Source organism: Ictalurus punctatus, chromosome 9 (assembly GCF_001660625.3).
Source record: "Ictalurus punctatus breed USDA103 chromosome 9, Coco_2.0, whole genome shotgun sequence".
Classification (NCBI taxonomy): Eukaryota; Metazoa; Chordata; class Actinopteri; order Siluriformes; family Ictaluridae; genus Ictalurus; species Ictalurus punctatus.
In genome coordinates this window covers 25,869,038-25,890,751 of record NC_030424.2, presented here as the reverse complement: position 1 = coordinate 25,890,751, position 21,714 = coordinate 25,869,038, and the positions used below count along the sequence as shown (strand labels likewise).

Here is a 21,714-nt window from a genome sequence, read left to right as displayed (position 1 = left end):
ATTTGTTTTGTTTGTTTGTTGTTTATGCTAATTGCGAGCAGACTTCTGAGAGGTCTGTGTTGATCTCGTGCCTGTGTGGCTTTGGTTAACATGTTGCACTAGAATAGAGCGATGCAGCGCAGCTTGACTATGTTCTCTAAAAAGTTATTTTTCACATACAAAGAGACCTTTTATATGAACATGTGCTGCTGTATTTTTTTGTTATGCATCTATTTTGTGAATAAACCCCTTTGAGATTAAAATCTTTGTGATTAAAGTCTTTATTTAATAAGTCTTGTTTTTTTTCCACCAGGGGGTGCTCTAAGTCAATGTCTAAAATAGCAGACCATCATGGGTATCCTTGATGTACAGATGGAAAAAAAAAAAAAGATTAAATTCACTCCCATTAATGGTTCCTTCACTTGTCTCTGTGAGGGGAAACCTTAAAGGTTTTGTGTAGAACCCTACTAGAGAGATTTACAAGTAGAACCCCCTTTTAGGAGGCCAACAACCCATTCAGTATCCAAAGAACGTTAATTAACCATTTCCTTGTCATGTTACTGAGAAAGTGTAAAACTCCTCTGTCCTGAAAAGTTTCCCATGACAGTTCCATGTTGTTTTTTTTATAATGTTGAGGGTGGGACACATCAGATTTTAAAGAGCATTTGATTGGACAGAAAATCTGACAAGAAGTTGAAGTACGGAACGATGTCATCAAAATTGTTGATCCGTATTGGTGGTAGAGAGAGACGTGTATATGAAGAGTTTGAACGTGTTTATTGTCTAAATGTGAATTTTTGTCATTGTTCTGGAGTGCACTAGCTCATAGATAACCTTAAGGCTGACCTATTCACACTAAAAGCCACAAAAACTTCTATTTTGATTTCATGGGGACTTTAAAGGAACTGCTTTACCGCTAACTTTTACAAAGTGCTGACACTGAAGACTCCTTCCATAAATGCTAAACAACCATCTTGCAGAACCTCATCGTATCCATGATTAAACCTTTTTTTTTTTTTTTTTTTTTTTTTTTTTTTTTAAATCAATTTACGTGGAGTGTTCTCCAGCACACATCTCTGTGTAAATTTATACTACAGAAAAGATAACGTATTAGAATGAGTGCCTTAATAAAAACCTTTTATAGAAAATTCATCAACACGCGTCTGACCAATCAGAATCGAGTTCCATGACTCCATGGTACACAAGTTGAACTTGTACAGGAATCTTAGTAGGTGTAACCAGTAACAGCACAATTCACACAAATCATTTCATTTGTTTTTAATGTCCCAACAACATAAAAAGCTTCATTTACTCAATATCATGTGAATGTGCAAAATTCTAAAGTAAACACCAACTTGTACATCAAGTTACTGCCTTAAAATGCTCCGGAGTTTGTTTTTTTTCTCCTCTCACTTACATCCTATCTACTACATCCATAATGTGCACCATAGACAATTTTGACGTTTCTCTTTACTGAGAAAAGAGCAAGAGATTCTTATGTGAAACACAAAACATAGGGAGGCTGTTGGGCGTCAGATGGGTGATAGTAAACGTATGCATTTAACATGTAGAGAGCTTTAATGAATTCTTCAGTCAAATGTATAAATTTGATGAACAGTTCTTCTGTTTCCTCAGGATTGTGGACAGATATTAATAAACCTCAGGGAAAATGTAAGTAACATTTCATTCATTTATTTATATATATATATTTTTAACTGTATCACTCTAGTGTTTGAAATTTGGACAAAACTCCATAAGAGCAGCTTTGTTAAGACTTCCACTTTTGTCTGTTAATAAGACCTTTATCGTGTTGTGGTTTTGAAATTGTGTTAAATGTAAGGAACAGAACATGACCGTCCATGCTATTATAGGAAAACAATCAACATGAGCTGGGTGTGATACGATACGACCCGACATGAATAAGAGGGAAGTTTCGTGTGGAGTGTATTATTTTCAGTAGCGTTTTCAAGTAGCTTTTCTTGGCTGGAGGTTGGGAATTACAGTGTACGAGTTCTAGTCGAACACAGCTAATATGCACTAATCACTTACATTACAATCCTAAACAGTTATTCCCCCAATTTCTCTTCAAGTTAATAAGACAAGAAATCTCAATGTGCAAAGTCCTCCATCCTGAAGACTTTCACATGGCAGAAAACTGTTACAAAGTGCTGACACTGGAGACTCCTTCCAAACATGTTCAAATAAATGTCTCCTCAAGAAAACATCACATGATCAATGAGTCTACATTTAAATAACAACACATTTTTAATGTGTGAATGAGCTGTTGCTATAGAAACGACAACCTATTAGAATGATGTACACAGATGTGTTAATATACACCTTTTGTTTGTTACAGCTTCTTCTGGTTCGAGAATTCAGCAATGCTGTGGTGGCATATTAAACATCTACTGACCATTTAACAACTGCCCTTAGACTAAAAGGGTTTTCTGTTGATCTTAGTTTTAAGTAAAGGGAAACATCAGTTATTGTTAGTGCAATAGTTACACGTTACAACCTTCACTCTTTTTATTACTGTCTTTGCACTTGGACTCACAGGAAACTGTTTATATGTGATACCACACACTGTATTACTTGTTCAGTCATGACATGTGAGGTCCCTATTATAAAACTGGATAGTTTCATTTTCCAGAGACCACAAAGTAGGATTATTAGGTGAAATGGCCACTGGTCCTGGTGGAATGGTTTTCTCAGTACTATAATGAACCCTAAATGTCCCCAGTGGTCCATTTGCCCACGCTTAGCTCTGAGAGTCCCTGTGGTCCATTTGACCACAGTCTGACCCAGTGGTCCATTGACTACATTCGGCCTTCAGAGGTGCTCATGTTTGTCTCAACATGCCAGTAATTCAATGTTTGGTCTGTCTTTTGTTTTTCCATGTCCTGGTCATCATCCTCTGATCAGTTTGTTCGTTGTGGGGGTGTGTTTTCTCATCACACAGCACAATGGAGCCCATTGAAGTCACATATTGGTTGTTGTTTTTTTTGTTTGTTTTTTTACGTATTTTCGATCGATGGCGTGTTATGTATCGTGACCACAGTGGAGCCACTGTTCATGCTGATTCGTTCAGCCGTGTTAGCCACCTCGGCTCGTGGTAAATGGAACCCGTTCTCCGAGATGTTGGGCAAGTGTACTAAGCCTCCCATGTTGGCGCTGCCTCGCATGTTGGCACTGCCTCGCATGTTCTCCATCTGCAGTGTCGTCATTGTTGTTGAGGTCGTGTTTTTACGTGGTTTGGTGGAAGTCCCATTGAGTATCCTCCTTGTGTGCATCTTCCTGTAGCACAAACACATAATGTGCCTCTTATTTAGTCTTGAAATGGGTTAATAATAAAGAAATCAATTACCTAATGATGATAATATTATTATATAATCATTATAATAATAATAATAATAATAAGAGGAATTATTGTTATTTCTTCAATTCACCTTTTTTTAATCACAAAATTATATTATATTCCATTATTAGAACATAAGATGGAGAAAATAATAATAATTATTCGAAGGCCTTTAAACCATCCTTATAGTATTTATATATATATATATATATATATATATATATATATATATATATATATATATATATATATATATATATATATATATATAAATAATTTTTTATATATATATAAATATTATATATATATATAAATATTATATATATATATATATATATATATATATATATATATATATATATATATATATATATATATATATATATATATATAATCCTGAAATTTTCTACAGAAACTTTTTTTTACCCAAATGCTTGAATAACATTTTCCATCTCATCTAATATTTTAAAGATTTCATCAAACAGCTTCTGCTTCTTGAAAGGGTTGATTATTTGACACAAATTAATTAAGAAAATACATTCATAGCACATACACACTCGTTTAAAACTGAATTCGTTCCCTAACAATTAGACTGACGTCGGTCTAAACATGCTTACACATTGCTGATTTAAGATTTAGGTGTACATTCTAATTGAGGTGTGCATTCTCTCTTTAAATATGCTTACATGAACCTGCTGTATGCTTGTTTACTATGGGAACACACAGGCCTATAATTAAACATTCACCCCATGACACGTGTTATATGGAATCTGGATTTACTTGTTATATGTCTTCAGTATGATGAGTAGTATGCTGAGGATGAGGACGATGCCGATAACAATAATTGCGATCATGGCGCCTGCACCTGGAGGGGGAAACAAAAAAAGGTTGCTTACTAGTGTGATTTACATGTGTTTTCCCTCAGTTGCTCAAACTGTCTACTCTGCTTTAGAGGAGAAAATCATGCAAATGCCATAGTACTGTAGCAAAGAAGAAAAAAAAGTGATAATTCACCAAGACGTCCAGATTAAATGAGCTCTATAACTGAAATTTGTCTCTTACATAAAGACAAAAAATAAAATTTTTATTCAGTACTATAAACTAGACAGAGACGTATTGAAAAGCAACTCTAAGTAATTAGTGTTTTAACCCATGATCAAACAATATTGTGTATTGTGCAGTCTGATGCTCATCAAGTGTTTGTGCTCTGTTTAGAGTGGCAATCTCTCCATGTGAATGTGAACCAGCTCACTGAATGCAATGCAGACAAACTGCATTGCTGAGGTTTTGTTTTTTGTTTTGTTTAGTCGTTTTTTTTTTTAGAGTGTACATGTGTAAATGTCTAAAAATAGGCAGTTAATTTGCATGCGAGTATAAATGTAAAACAATTTTTATCTTAAGGCAGGATCCACACAATTAAGTTATCAAAGAGTCATTAGCTCCTAAACCCAAAATATTCAGAAGCCAAAATCAAAGTTTATTTTGATTAAATTAATGAAATTAAATACATTTTATTTATAATTTTTTAATGTTTACTTCCTCTGCTGCAGTCCATGTCTGATCTGTTCTTCTGGATTTTATTTTCAATTCTTACATCTGCTTTTCTGCAGCTGTATCACTGGCACATTGCACTGCTTTCCCTACCCAATTAAACATTACGTTAATCTCTTCAGTTCTTTTGCAGTTCACTTCAAACACCGCTTCTCTGCATGTGCATCTGAGTACACTTCAAACACTGTGGACCGAGCAGGACAATACATGAGCGCATGCTATAGTATAGCAGGGCAGGCAGGTGCAGGAGATGAGAGAGTTCAGCACAGCATTAAAGCTTTCCCCTCTGCATGCCGTTTCTGTTTTTGTGTGGGGATCAGGGTTCGCCATCTGGAGCACTGTCTTAAGGAAACAGTATGTGCGTAATACAGGGTTCATTAGGTCAAGGTTTTCAACGTCATATGAAATGAAAGCGTGTATGATGGACAGCTTTGAGTACAGTGTGTACAAAGGAAAACATTTCATTCAGATATTTAATGTCCAAGTACTTACACTTCAGAGAGTTTCTACTCAAACTAATAGCACTAAGATCTGAGTGACCGCAAACTGGTGAACTGCTCCCACAGCAGAACTGAGGGTGTGGTGTGATGATCAAGCCAAAATAAGCAAACATGATAATGTTTAAGTGCCACCACAGTCCGAATAAACACTGCTCAAACCTTTTATTCTGCCATAAAGCCATAATTTCATAGTAACTAAGGCCAAATAACTAAACACTGTAGCAACCTTAGTGACAAGTGATGCTTTCTAATGCTGTAGAACACACACATATAGTACACATTCGTTTTACTTTCCTATTGAGGGTTTTCCATTTAATTGAGCTACACATGGCTTAATTCTTGTATACGATGTCTTATCTCTCCCTGAAGAAAATTTTATAATAATAACAGTGCAAAAGTCTGATTTTAAATATTTACTTACACATAGTGTTGTCTTTATATATAAACATATTACGATTATATAAGTACAAATTATTGCCACTTTATTTTATCTATCCATCTATCTATATAGATAGATAGATAGATAGATAGTCAATATATCTATCTGTATGTGTGTGTGTGTGTGTATATATATATATATATATATATATATATATATATATATATATATATATATATATATATATATATATATATATATATATATATATATATATAACATGGCCTCATGATGAATGAATGAAAATCAAATTAGGTGAGTGTCTCAACTTGCTAAAATAGTTTAAGCCTAATCCTGCTCTAATTTCTTTTCTTTTTTCTTTTTTTTGTTGATGTATAATGGCTGTCTGCATTTTCCCACTTGTACACAGGAAATTACATTCTGTAATATGAATAATATTGTATGTTGGTGAGTTCATATCCTCACATACGTTCTCATACCACTGATATGTGGATGACACTCAACTCATCCTCTCCTTCCCTCCCTCAGATCCTCTTGTTTCTGCTCAGATCTCAGCATGTCTGGTAGACATCTCATCATGGAGGTCAGCTCATCAGCTGAAACTTAATCCCAACTAAACTGAACTGCTGTTCATCCCAGCTGATTCATCACCATGTCTGGACAACTTTCTTGTCCCACCTTCAAGTACTGCACACAACCTTGGGGTGACCATGAACAATCAACTGTGCTTTTCCTCTCTCATTGCTAATCTGACCTGCTCATGTCGATTTCTCCTTTGCAACATCAGAAGGACTCGTCCATTTCTGTCCATACGGGCCATTCAGGTGCTGGGTCAGTGTCTTGTCATTTTGAGACTGGACTACTGCAACTCACTCCTGGCAGGTCTGTCTCGGAGTGCCATTTGACCTCTGCAACTGATCCAGAATGCAGCTGCTCGCCATGTTTTCAACCTTCCTAACTTTTCCCACACCACCCCATTGTTACGCTCCCTCCACTGGCTTCCTGTAGCTAACCCGCATCAGATTTAAATCTATGATGCGTGTTTACAGAGCCAAAAATGGACCAGCACCCATTTACCTCAAATCACTTATCACACCATGCACTGCACCACACTCCCTCCGAACCTCTAGCACCGCTACACTAGTGCCATCATCTCTCAGGGTACAACTAAGGCGTGCATCAAGATTCTTCTCTGTTCTGGCATCTAGGTAACTTCCCCTAGATGTCGGACGTCTAAAGACGTCCTCTTTCTAAAGCAGGGGTGTCCAATCTTATCCGCAAAGGACCTGTGTGGGTGTACGTTTTCATTCCAATCAAACAGGAGCCACACCTGATTCCACCTGTTTAATCAGTTGAGCTTGGCTTTCAGTAGATTCAGGTGTGGCTCTTGCTTGGATGGAATGAAAACCTGAACCCCACACCGGCCCTTTGTGGATAAGATTGGACATCCCTGTCCTAAAGTATTTAAATGAGCACACTTCATGTAAAAAATAAAATAAATAAATAAATAATTATTCTAGCCTGTGCGTTTTTCTTACTATATTACCTCCCAACAGAATTTTAAGACTGATGGTATTCTTAGGATGTATTTATTTATTTATAGAGACTTCAAAGCTCTTCTGTAAGTCAGTCTGGATAAGCACGTCTGCCAAATGCCATAAATGTAAATGTACCATTATAAATATATCCTAATACAGGGGAATATACACATCACATGTAAATGCTCTTCTTATATCAGTAATTTCTTAAGATGATCTATACAGTATGCATATGTACATTTTCCTAAAGTAACAGGGTCCACACACACTTACTCTGCATGAGGATTTGTTCTCGCGATTTGGTCGTGGCCGTGGTGAGGTTGGTCACGGGAGAAGCTGTGTTGGCTTGCATCTTCACCAGTGTGCTGAAACAAGCAAAACAAAATGCTTTAAAACTCAGTTTTACGATTGAAAACAATCCAAGACTGTGACCTTTGAGTTAATAAGTGACTCAATATTACTTGATATTATAATCATAATGTAATCTTTTATTAAACATTATTTCCTTTGCTGGTTTTTCTAGTTTATCCTATTTAACACAGGAATCGTTTTGGTTTAATTGTTTAAAAATCAAGGGAATGCTGATTAACTAGCAAAACCTTCCTGGTAAAGCTGCTATTGCCTGTACAACTGGCATATTTTTTTGCTGGTTACATGCATTATTTGTAGGTCATGCTGTTATTATAACAGTCTCCAGCATTCTTTTTTTTTTTTTTTAACTCAACAGTAATTTATATTCACCTAGCAGGAATACTGATTATTTAGCCTTCTATGCTAACAAGCTAAGCTTCGTAGCTAAAAGCAGTAGCCCAGAAAGGAAATGCATTCACTTGAACATTAACAGTGACTGATATAGTATCTGATTTCATGTATTGTTTTCTTCTAAGAAGTCTCCAAGAAAGACCACTGTTGTTAATTATCCTAAAGTGGCCATTTATAAAAAATAAATAAATAAACAAACAAACAAACAAATAAATAATAAAAAAAGAAAGATACACTCACTAATCAAATTATTAGGAACCCCATTATAAAATACACCGTGTTCGCAGATGCTTTTCTGACATTGACTACTGCTTTTTTTTTTTCACTACAACATTTCCTAGTTAAGTCTAGAAAATCCCAGGAGATTAGCAGTTTCTGAAATACTCAAATCAGCTTGTCTGCCACTAACAACCAAGCCATGGTCAGAGTCACTGAGATCACATTTTCCTCCAATCTGTTGTTTGATCTAAATATATTAACTGAAGCTCTTGACCTATATGAATTTATGCACCGAGCTTCTGCCTCATGATACCCTGAGTAGATATTTGCATGAATGTACAGATGTAAATAAACAGATGTGATGAATTGGTGCATAAGTGTAGGCGTTTTCATGTAAGTTTGATCACTATGAGGTTAGTTGGTAGTTAGGCTAGGTATTACACCACTGTAGACAATCCTTTTTAAACATCACCATTTCCAGTAATGTAGAAACTTTGGCCAGTGATGAAGCGATTAAATAAAATTCCTTGAATTTTTTGGAGTTTAAATACATCATTGTTCACGTATTCTGCCAGCTGTGTCCCAAGATCATTATCACAGACCACTGAATCGGGTTTCTCTTCATTGACACAGATTAAAGATCAAAACAACATACATTGCCAACTTCCTTGTGTTCCAGAAGAGTTCAAACAGGTGTGCTGGCCAAGGAAAATGTTGTGAAATAGTGACTCATTAGACTGGCACACTAAAAAATGATAATTATGAGAACTCTTGAGTGTTGCATACACCCAAAAGCTCTCTCTGAATAAATGTTTCAATCATGTGACAAAAGGTGTGATCTTGTAAATGGAAACAGGAAACTTGGGGCTGAAACCGTGTAGTAACTTGATACAGCCTCTTTCGAACAGTCAGACCTCAGAGGTTGAGGGCTTCAGACGATTAAGTATGGTTAAGTTTAGTCGCATTGTAGGAAACGTAATCAAAATCTAAGTGTACTCAATGACATTTAACCATCGCTAATCTTTGGAGGACTTTGGAGGGATGAAATCAGCCAAGTTCTGTTCAGGAATGTTTAAATAAACAGGCTGGTTTTTTTCCCCCCATCATCTTTATTTTACTTAGTTTTTCTTTATCTAATACTTTAGATTTTTACTTACCACTTAATTTAACCATTTAATCACTACCTAATTTTACTTAGCACTTTAAAAGGAAAATCTCTACTCCTTACTAACTACATTTTTGCCCACTATTAAATTTCTCCACAGTCATATACAACATCATTAAGTGACATCTTAAGATCAGTCAGCTTCGATCTAAATTTCCTAACAATTCTAAACTTTAACAGATGTGACCGTAAGAATGAGACCGAATACTCATCACTGTAATCTATTTGCTGCTATGTACACTTTGTATTTATCAAGGCACTTTGTGTTGTGACAGCTAGCTTTTAGAATTCAGATCGTTTGTATGGTCAGTTATCAGTGTGTGATTTCAAGCAGATATCGTTCTATTTTGCAAATCTGTCTTGTACTTTTATTTACAAACTTTGGGTAAATAGAAGAGTTTATACATTCTTTCTTTAATTTAAATGAAGACTTAAAAACTGTTTTAATCTTTACCAGAGATGAGTCCTTGCACACCTGTTACCACCTCTGGTTCTGGTCAGTAATTGAGATAGTGTCTCGTCAAGGTTTAGTTGGTGATGGACTTAATGGGACGAGCTTCCATTCAGCTGAAGGGAAGTTTGTAAATTTAAATGCCAGATTGGTCAAAGGGGTCAAAGGTGTTTAGTAAATGTGTTGTGGAGGACTTTTAACCCTCAACTACTTACGTAGCTCTACAGAAAAGTTTCATCCTTGCTTTGGATAAAATGGTCTGCTCAAATTACACTAGCATCTGTTTTAGAGAGGTGTTGCCTTTACATTTCCTGAGTCCAACTTATTACCTTATGGATATATTTCTCTGTTTTTTTTACTGCATCTGACCAATTTGACCAATTTATGCAATCATTTCACGTCATTATTGTGGAAAAAGCAGACATTCCTGGGTACTTTCAGCATAGAGGAAAACAGCATATTTCTCTTCTCTGCTAAATCAATGTTTAGGTCTTTGCCACTTAACATTCTGGCAAAACTGGAATGAGCATCCTTATTTCTGTGGTAAATGAAACTTTTTTTTTTGTCACTTTGTCAATAACTGGCCAGCATTGCCTAGTTAGCAAACTACCCAAGTTAGTTAGCTTGCTACATGATACATTTTCAACTTTTTAGATTTTCATTAAATGTTTACATATATCTAAGAAATCTTACTAATCTCATCTCCTTTGAGGCCATGTTAGTTCACCTGACAGCTCCTATAGTTACTCATAGTCAAGCCTTTTCTCTATACAGGTATGAGTGTATATTGGGATGATTTATAATCTGTCACCCAGAAGAGGATGAGTTCCCTCTTGAATTAGGTTCCTCTGAAGGTTTCTTCCTCATGAAGCATTTTTCCTCGTCACGGTCACCTCTGGCTTGCTTATTACACCTGGAGTTCTATAAAACTGCTTTGTCTATTGGTAAAAGTGCTATACAAATAAAACTGAATTTAAAACCTTTCATTGCAGATCTAATTCTAGATCTGCATAAATTCTCCTTCTGTTGGAAGAAACAAACCAAGAACTCCCTAAGTACGCTCAATTGAATTTGAATACTCCAGCTGGAACCTCAGGTCCTGCCAGTCATTGTGGGAAGCAAAACATTTGCATTGGCTATAAAAGCTGAAAATACTGCAACACAGGAGAAAGAGCTCAGTTCAACCACAACCACACACACACATGCACATCTTATCTTTACCAGACCGCCATTACAGTTGAGAAAATGTGATGAAGTGTCCTAATGGCTGCCTGTCAAATGGAGAAACATGATGAAATGCCCTCTAAAGTGCCACTACATGCAGGAAAACATGATGCAGTGCCCTCTAGGGTGCTCTTCCAGTGAAGAGTATATGATGCTGTGGCCCTATAGGGTTCTACTACATGAGAGGAAACAAGATGAAGTGCCCTAATGAGTGCCCTTCCAGTGGAGAAAATAAGATGCAGTGCCATCTAATGCAAAATAAATAAATAAATAAATAATAATAATAATAATTAGATTAAGTGCCCTCTAGGTGCTCCTACATACAAGAAAATGTGCCCGTTAGGGGCCACACTGTGTGTAAAAGGTGCACTTTGTATTTTTTTCACCACTGCCCATTAGGCAGTGATTTTTTTTCAGGTACATATATCTGATGACCCGTCTGCTACACACCTGATCATCACTTCCCTAGTCTCGCAAGCCTGACCTGTAGCTTTCATTCAAGAGCTTGATTGCTTTTGTCACTGAATGAGAGAAAGAATCATAGACTTTAACAGGAAGAGGCAATTTGACTGACACCTGACTGTTCTGGGTTTGTTTTTTGGGCAAATTTGACCTGTTTTCTTTGCACCAACGTCTTTAACTAACTTTAACTTTAATTAAGTATATCACTTAATGAACTTCTGAATACGAAATGTCGTGAAACTAATTGTAACTCAGTGCTATATCTGATTCTGAAAAGCACAGATAGCCAATCAGATTGCAATCTTCAAGACACTGAAGCTAATGCTCAATAAATGTGCAATAAATAGCAGATGTTTGTGGGCTGTAAGAGGAGCACCAGAGGATGAAAACTAAAACACACCTGATCATCACATCACCTGTGAATTACGCACTTGAACATCACACTCCTTATAACCGTGTTCACTACACACCTAAACACCACACCTAATAGCCACCTACACATTTTTATCATACACCTGAGTATGCCATCAACTCTCCTCTACACCTCAGCACACCCAAACATCACATGCCAAATCCTCCCATTACCTGTTTACTGCACACCTATTTATCATACACCTAATGATTTCTTCACCTAGCCACTACACACCAGTGAAAACTAAACCATAGCTAAGTAATGATTCACCAATCGACTCAAGATATATAATGAAATGTAATAACATTATAATGTAATAGCAACAATGAATGAAAATGTCAAGGAAATGTCAGAAAAGTGGCACAGTCACTAAACCCACAATGCATTCGTAAAGCGATCTGGCAATCATGTGTATAGAATTAGACTTGAAACCGATGCATTTCCATCTTGGAAACTTAAAAAAGAAACATGATGGAAATCATTAGAGAAAACTGTTCAGTTTTAGTTGATGACAATCACTGTAGCATTTTGCCAACTAAATCTAGACTAAAACTAATACTCAAATTAGCTAAAATGTAAATGATTCTATATTTATTGTGCATTTTCATCAAACGACCAAGACTAAATCTAGATTCCAAAATACACACACCTGTTAGTCAGTAAGTGATGAAGTGATTAAGTGTGTTATGACCACATCACCAGTCCCCCTACACCATCACCAGTCCTGACCATCATCACCTACCCAATACACCTGATTATCTTTCCCTACACACCTGGTCACCTCATCACCTACCCAATACACACCTGGTCACCTCATCACCCACCCAATACACACCTGGTCAGATCATCACCTACCCAATACACCTGATTATCTTTCCCTACACACCTGGTCACCTCATCACCTACCCAATACACACCTGGTCACCTCATCACCCACCCAATACACACCTGGTCAGATCATCACCTACCCAATACACATCTGATTATCTTTCCTTACACACCTGGTCACCTCATCACCTACCCAATACACACCTGGTCACCTCATCACCTACCCAATACACATCTGATTATCTTTCCTTACACACCTGGTCACCTCATCACCCACCCAATACACACCTGGTCAGATCATCACCTACCCAATACACCTGATTATCTTTCCCTACACACCTGGTCACCTCATCACCTACCCAATACACACCTGGTCACATCATCACCTACCCAATACACACCTGGTCACCTCATCACCTACCCAATACACACCTGGTCACCTCATCACCTACCCAATACACATCTGATTATCTTTCCTTACACACCTGGTCACCTCATCACCTACCCAATACACACCTGGTCACCTCATCACCTACCCAATACACACCTGGTCACCTCATCACCTACCCAATACACACCTGATTATCTTTCCTTACACACCTGGTCACCTCATCACCTACCCAATACACACCTGGTCACCTAATCAACTACCCAATACACACCTGGTCACCTCATCACCTACCCAATACACATCTGGTCACATCATCACCTACCCAATTCAAACCTTATTATCAGTCCTATTCACAGATATTAATCACACATATCACCTCATCATATACCAAATACACACTTGGATATCTGTTGACTACACACCTGGTCATCACACACATGATCACCTCATGTTATAATCATGTCAATAGCCAGTCAAAAACTCAAATCACAGTTATTACCGCCTTAGTTGCATAGTTTAAACATAGGTTTACTGTACAGTACTGTGCAAAAGTCTTAATATTACACTCCCATTTTATGACTATTGTATTACTGTGTCAGTAGAAAAGAAATTAGATATCCAAAAAATTTACAGATAAAGGTTTGCATTTTGTTAGGCTGTGATAGATCATGTTACTGATAAAACATTATATGGATTGTTTGGGATTTTACCTGTAGAGACTGAAGAAGCCTGAAACAAACTATCAGCAAATTTCCCTAGAAAACTGCAACACAGTGTACCCGAGAGAATTTATGTCATTTCACATGCAAAGGAAAATCTGGATGATCGAATTCATTTTTATTGGTTGTTTTACTGGTTAGTCTTCAGTAGAGTTATTATTTGGATGACACGAATATTTTAATTCACCCCTGTAACTGTGTGCTTGGTTTCGAGGTCTACATCCGTCTTTACAGCACTCCTGATTTGTTATGTTTGTTTTAGGATTAGCTACAAGCAGCAGAACAGAGGCAGAACATTAAACAGTCATAAAACACAACTTGAATGTACTGTAAAGGTAAGCCATAGGTCTAGTCTGCACTCTCTCTCTCTGTATCTGATGACACAATAAACCTTTATGGCCTTAGTTATCAGGAGAGCTGACAGACAGCATCGCTTGCAGACCTTTCCTAGCTTACTTTTTAATCCTATATTCAGTGGTGTTGTAGTATTGGTTGGTGGTGTTTGTGTGTATGTGTGGGTGTGAGATGGGGAGTTGCTAAAATAATGATGAAAATGAACAATGCTTTAACCCACAATCATGTTTCACCATACAATTTATTAGGAGCCTTCATGCAATTATCCAAGCAGTCAACCATAGGCCAGCAGCCCAATGTATATAATCATGCAGAATGATCTCAGTGACTTTGACCGTGGCATGGTTGTCGGTGCCAGATGCGCTGGTTTGAGTATTTTAGAGACTGCTGTTCACTTGGGATTTTCACACATAAGAGTCTCTAGAATTTACAACGTTCATGAGGTGAGGTCACAGTGTTGATGAGAGGGGTCAGAGGAGAATAGCCAGACTGGTTCAAGCTGACAGGAAAGCTATAGTATCTCAAATAACCACTCTTTACAGCTGTAGTGAGCAGAAAAGCATCTCAGTTGGACAGCTGAAAACTGAAAAAAAAAACCAAAAACAAAAACCCTACTGTAATCTCCAATCTGTGAGTAAGTTGTGTCTGCTGTAGCCCCAGATTCCTGTTCTTGTCTGACATGAGTGGAACCGATCACTACATTTGTAAAGAGTAGTTAATTGAGTTACTGTGGCCTTCCTGTCGGCTCGAACCAATCTAGTCATTCACCTTTACCCTTTCATATTAACAAGGTGTTTCTGCCTACAGAACTGCCTCTCATCGGATGTTTTTTGGTTTTCGCACCATTCTGTGTAAACTCTAGACACTACTCTGCGTTAAAATCAGGATATCAGTAGTTTAGTTGAAAGTCACTATTATTACACATCCCCCCCCCCCCCACCCCATTCTAATGTTTGTGATGTGAACATTAACAAGTGTCCCTAATAAACTGACAAGAGTGCATGTTATGAATATATATGAAACACTTGAAATATGCGCAATATCATAAATATAATGCATTTATTCAATTTCCTAAAAAAGGATAATTTCACAATATCTTAGCTCTCAGAAACAAAAGTGAAAAAATATTTAAAAAGTAATATAGTGATTAGTGTAATTTATGTTTTATGTTATGCAACATCCTAGCAAATGATCCTAGCTTATTAGGTGGTAAGTTTATACCTACAAAATGTGTAATGTATTAATATACAGTACATTATTATAAATTATAAACAGGTACATTATTATTGTAAGGAATTGTTTGCATTATATGCAGCATTTGGTGTGTAATCAGTAAGGCTCAGAATTTCCCCACACAGATGAATTTCTTTTGTTAGTTTATTTTACCAATCAGGGCACTTCCGTCCGTGCTGCCATGGCAACTCATTTGAGTCGTTTTGTTTCGTGTTACTTGTGGTACGAGTAATTAATATAACTGCTGTGCGTAAAGAAAATAGCCCTCAACAAGTGAGTCATCTGTTGTATTCCGTTTAAAATAAAGATTAATTATAGTGTAATGGGTGAATTTGAACACACCCACTTGGAGTTCCCAGAGAGGAAGTTAATGCGCAAGTGCTGATAACTAAAATATAGCTCCAATTTTGTCTCATCCAATCATGTGCAACACTCACACCCAGCCACACCCAGGTGAACTGAATACACCTCATCATATAGTAATCGTTGTGGCATCTAGCCTGTTCTGTCTTCTTTTTTGTGTGTGTGTGTGTGTGTGTGTGTGTGTGTGTGTGTGTGTGTGTGTGTGTGTGTGTGTAGGCTTTTATATCTTGATGGTGACCAAATTTCCCCCACCAGGATAGAACATCTGACCGTTTTGACCTTGTAAGGACATTTAGCTGGTCCCCACAAGGAAAACTGTTTTTTTTTCCCCCATAAAAACTGCAGCTTTTATTAAAAACAAACAAACACCTGCTTTAACACCTGGGATTCACAAATTCATACTTGTGTTTTGCCACAATTTAGCAGATTAAATCTTACACAGTGTTACCCTTAACGGTATATCTCTTGTACATTAAGATAAAGGATATAACGTACTTTTGAAACTTATTTAAGGCATAAAATGAATCCTCAAGAACCACTATTATGCCTTTGAGGGTACATTTCCCTTATTTGAAGCCTGAGGAGAAAAAAAATGCACTAAATAGGCCTTTACACAGAAGTTAAATGAATAATTAAATTCCATTTTTATTTGTGTAACGCTTTTAACAACGGATATTGTCACAAAGCAGCTTTACAGAAATATATAAAAGTCTGCCTGTAATGCTGTGATTGTGGCCCTGCCTTTCTAGTCATCTACTACTTCGTGTACATTTATACTGAGCTGACAGGTTTATTTTAGCTGTAATATTTCTATCTCTGCTATCTGATCTGAGGTTGCTAGTCCGCAGGTTATTCTCTACAGTTCATTTACACAGATGAGTCTTCTGTAAAATCTATTATAATCATAATGGGTGTGGGAAACTGTCTGGCCCTTATAGAACCTATAAACTTGATGTCAGTTTTCATAACCATGTGTGTGTTTATCCATCTGACTTTTACTCCTTTTTCTCTTGCGCAAGCAGATGACTTCCTTTTTGTGAGTTCCAGCTGAACTAGGCTTTTCTGTCTCTCTCTCTCTCTCTCTCTCTCTCTCTCTCTCTCTCTCTCTCTCTCTCTCTCTCTCTCTCTCTCTCTCTCTCACACACACACACACACACACACACACACACACACACACACACACACACACACACACACACACACACACACACACACACACACGTGCACAGTCAATGTGTATAAAGTTCCCATTGGTCAATATTTAACTAGTAAATCCCTAGCTGGGAAATTCATTACAGAGCAGGTGCGCTCGGTGTTTTCAGCCATTGTGTTGTCATCACATTGAATTTTGCTTCAGTAGCAACCATTAAGTTGTCTCTCTGCCTTCATTCACCTTTGATCAGACAATCGTCCAATTCATCAGACACCTCCAGACTGTGGCATGTCTTTCAGACTTTAGTTCAAGGAGTCTAAATTAGTTGAGCTTTACTTCTGAAGGGATTAACAAACTATCTCAAAGTTTCAAAAGCTAGATTTAGCTAAATTTATGTCATGTATTTAAACTTTAAAAAAAACCCAAAAAACTTAACACAACATAGTTTAAGATGAGGTGCATAATAGACAGAGAATCCTAATAGTACTCTTATGGTAATATTTATGCATTTTTTCAATCGCATTATAATTATCTGTGATGCCAATTTTAGCATTAACAAGAATTATCATAGCAATTAACATTACAGAGATGAATATTCTATTAAGAAGGTTTTAGAATTAATAGTCAAGTTTTCATCGGAGAGAACAGATAGGTTCTGCCTTTAATAATTTCTTTATCTGCCTTAATAAAGTCATGTGACTTTGCTTAAACCAGTGGTACTCAACCAGGGGGCGCGGAGAGATCGGAAGGGGGCGCTAATCGTTTAAGAAACAAAACACAGACAGGGCATCGTTTGGGCACTCTGTGTATTTTATTGCTTTTCAAATAGAATGTGCATAAATGAAAAACCCCGCGTTCCCTCTCTCTCTGTATTTTCTTTTTGCTGGGGAGAGGCGGAGCTTAGCCTGCCTTTTATCTAGCTGTCAGTGCAGACCAGTGTTGCCAACTTAGTGACTTTTCAGACCCCTTTAGTGACTCTTTTTTTTTTTTGCTAAAAAAAAAAAAAAAAAAGTCTAAGGACAAATCTAGCGACTTTTTGGACAAACCTTGGCAACTTTCCAATTGTCGCCAAAACTGTCCTGCAAGCGCAAGGTCTTGCTTTCCCTCTGCACTCACACCTCTCTCTGCTCTGTTCAGTGAGTCACTGAGAGCCAGAGATTGAATAATATCATGGCTAACGAGACGTGCCCTTCGTTCCAATTTGCATAATTCGTATGCAAACCTTTTTTAGAATGCAAGATGAATGGAATGCAACATGTTTTACATTTAAAAGAGTACATGTTATTACAACCAAGTTCTCTTGTTCAAAGTAGTTATAGTGTTCAATATCATTTTTCATAATTCATGTTCCATACCTGTCCGTTATATAGTTTTATAAAAGTCATAGAAGGCTTTTTTTTTATCATAAAAGTTATTAAAAGTAATTAAAACAAGTACAAAAAAAAATCTATATCAAAAACAGATAGATAGATAGATAGATAGATAGATAGATAGATAGATAGATAGATAGATAGATAGATTTTATATAGAATAGATCATCATTAAACCTGGTCTCCTCCACAGTACACAAGGTTGAGTACACAAGTACCCAAAGGAACTCAAGGAGCTCAAGGAAAAGTGCAGTTATTCATTCAAATACGTATTCTGGTAAACACTGAAGTATAGCTTAAAATCTTCACTTAAGTTAACAGAGAAAAGTGTAAATTCTTAAAATTTACTTAAAGTATGACTGTAAAAGAAAAAGACGTCTAGCTCAAATCACACACTGATTACAGGTTTTCAGGGAACCAAGCAATGTGGGAAAACCAACAACAGGCTAACCAACACCAGTTTTATTCCTAATCTCTCAAATGTAACCTAGCATGATGACAACCCTGATGACACAAACTATTTGAATGCTAGAAGCTAGCTGTCACAATACAAACCGCCTTCATAAATGCAATTTATCAATTGCACAGCAAATAGATTACAGTGATGGGACATAAGTCTCAATCTTACTGTCACATCTGTTAAAGTTTAGACGTGACAACAAGATTGAGACCCATTACCCGTCACTGTAATCTATACAGTAAGTAAATGTCAAAAGTGTTAGGTGAAAGAAAAAAATTGGAAGTGAAGATACGTAAATTCTAAAAGACCTTAACTCAATTTATTTTTTATTTATAAAGAGCTTTTAACAATGGACATTGTCACAAAGTGGCTTTATAGATATACAGATATTCGATTTATGAGCAAACCCGAGGTGACAGTGGCAAGGAAAAACTCCCTGAGACGACATGAGAAAATAAAACCAGCATTCAGTGACAGGAATGTTTCTCATATTACAGAAGCAGATCTGATGATAAATTTGAATTGTTCCTATTTTCATTCTTGTTAAAACCAGAACTTCTACATTTGACTATGGATAGCCTTATCATCATCAACGATCTTATCATCATAGTGATATGGTCAGTTGGGCGAATGATAATTTTCATACAAATGGGTAGAAAGCGCAGATATAAACAAAAAAAATCTCTCTCGCTCTCTGTTTTTTTTTGTTTTGTTTTGTTTTGTTTTGTTTTTTTTTTACCAAAGTTTACTAACTGTAAAAAGCTTGACCCCTGAACTAGACTTTTTGAATGAGTTTAGTTGGACTATTGTATTAAGGGTTACTCCAGTGTTTTATTATTATTATTATTATTATTATTATTATTATTATTATTATTATTATTTTACATATAAACAGATACATGTGCATGAGCATTTCCAATCCATGTGCCGTTAGCACACACATGACACTTAACACATCTATCTGCACCGACAGATGAACAGAAATCCTAGTGTAAGAAGTGTAAGGGCAGTTGTTGAATCCTGCCAGTAAACCTTTTTTGTTTTTAATTTACTGAAGGTGTATGTAAATGAATCTCACATATACAGTATTTGTATACAGTGGGGTCCAAAGGTTGCAAATCTGGGAATTTTTTTTTTTTCCATATAGAATTTTGAAATATTTAAAAACAAACAAAGTAAAATGTCCAATCTCTTCAATATTTAATTTTCAAAATTCTGCACTATTCCTAGGTCCCTGTTCAAATGTAAGAAAATTTGTGATAGAGATCATGTTAACTACTTTGTACAAAAGGTCCAAATTTTCCTTATGTCTAATCTCTTCTATTGAAGCTCTGAGACTTTTGGATTACACTCTGTACAGTACTGGTGTAAATAAACTGAAGTTGCCACCTATTTTTGTACCAACCTGGAATCACCAAAATGTCACAATAGGACATCGGTACCAGATTGTTTGGAATTGAATCCCTTCACAAAACTTTTTTTTTTTTAAAGGTTCAGCACAAGTTCAGTCTCCATTTTTAGTCTCAAGCAGATTCTGTTTCTATGGCCGAGGCTCAAAAAGTGCGTTGGCGTGTAGAGAAAGAGAACAGTATCAAATGTAATCGAGCCTTGAATACACAAAGTCAAAGTCAGGTATGTTAACTATTCACATCCACACACACTTCTGTTTTCACAAACAAGCACACGCAACAGACACGTAAACAGCATGAGAAGGAACTCACAACACTGCTGTTGAACTGAACAATCAAAGTAAACACACTATACACACAGAACAGAATAGATGATTAGAGCTAGATTAGACGGTGATTATGAGTTGGATAAATGTACCTGTTCGATCGCACCTGCTTGTGGAAAAATGTCTCCCCACAGTGCAAACCCCTCAGTCCACAGAACAGGGCATAGTCCAGTAAGGCTGTGTGGCTGATTAAAAAAGAACACCAAAGAAAAAAGGACCATTTATCAGAAAGACATGGAGAAAATCGTGTTCGAGTTTGTTGTGTGTACCTGGCTGACAGGTGTGTGTGGCGCGCTCTACTGTGGTGAATCGGAGAGAAGGAGGCGGCTGGTTTTTCAGGTCTGGCCTGGCCCCCTAGGCGTGCCGCGCTGTGAATACAATACACGCTGATCTCATACTGATCTCACGTGCACACACGCACTTATTGATCTCACACAGATTTCACGTACCTACCCACACCCACACCCACCTGTATGAAAATAAATAATTAAATAAATAAATAATACACCCCTGTGCCACAACCGTGCAAATCGGATCGTCCTGATAGTGGCTGAGCGATAATAATTAAACCTGTAGTGTCTTATCAGTCAGATTTAAATGGGCAACGAGAGTGTGTATCCGAGACCAAACCTCAACTAATGGCACAGAGACATGGACACAGATTCTCCATGTGCTCAATCTGAAGCATAAAAATATTGGTTTAAAGGAAAACTCCATTGTCGTCCCACATTATCTCTATCCACTGCATTCACGTGTATGACTCCCTAAGACAACAGCTGGCACATTTCACTATACTGAGAAAAGACCAGTAAAGCCTATTAATTACTTGCTGAATTTTGTCAATGCATGACATGAATTCAAAGCTATAGCTGTTACATGCATCAGTGAAGGTGTTAGGATCATACAGGCTTGAGTCCATACATATAGCCTTGAGTCAATTCAGCCTATTTATTTATTTATTTATTTATTTATTTATTTATTTATTTATTTATTTATTTATTAACCTTCAGTAACACTTTATTCTGGTCAGGGTCATGGTGACCACCTGCTGAAAAAACCTCCAAGAAACTATAGAAACCATCACAGAAAT

At 36.8% G+C, this 21,714-nt stretch overlaps 1 protein-coding gene across 1 annotated transcript; it reads right to left on the bottom strand.

Annotated features, from left to right (window-relative positions):
• Nucleotides 1-2,221: 2,221 nt before the first annotated feature.
• Nucleotides 2,222-21,025, bottom strand: ncmap (non-compact myelin associated protein). The gene is made up of 4 exons (XM_047157832.2): nt 20,717-21,025; nt 7,597-7,688; nt 4,115-4,199; nt 2,222-3,273 (listed from the first exon to the last, which is right to left on the bottom strand). The coding sequence occupies exons 2-4, from the start codon at nt 7,673-7,675 to the stop codon at nt 2,994-2,996; spliced, it is 444 nt and encodes a 147-aa protein (XP_047013788.1). The 5' UTR covers nt 7,676-7,688; nt 20,717-21,025; the 3' UTR covers nt 2,222-2,993.
• Between the last annotated feature and the right edge of the window lie 689 nt (nt 21,026-21,714).

Excerpts from the sequence above, each read along its gene's own strand:
- ncmap (XM_047157832.2), bottom strand. The coding sequence starts at position 7,675 with ATGCAAGCCAACACAGCTTCTCCCGTGACCAACCTCACCACGGCCACG. Across the intron at positions 4,200-7,596 it reads AGAACAAATCCTCATGCAGA|GTGCAGGCGCCATGATCGCA; the intron begins GTAAGTGTGTGT and ends TTCCCCCTCCAG. Across the intron at positions 3,274-4,114 it reads ATACTGAAGACATATAACAA|GAAGATGCACACAAGGAGGA; the intron begins GTAAATCCAGAT and ends TTTGTGCTACAG.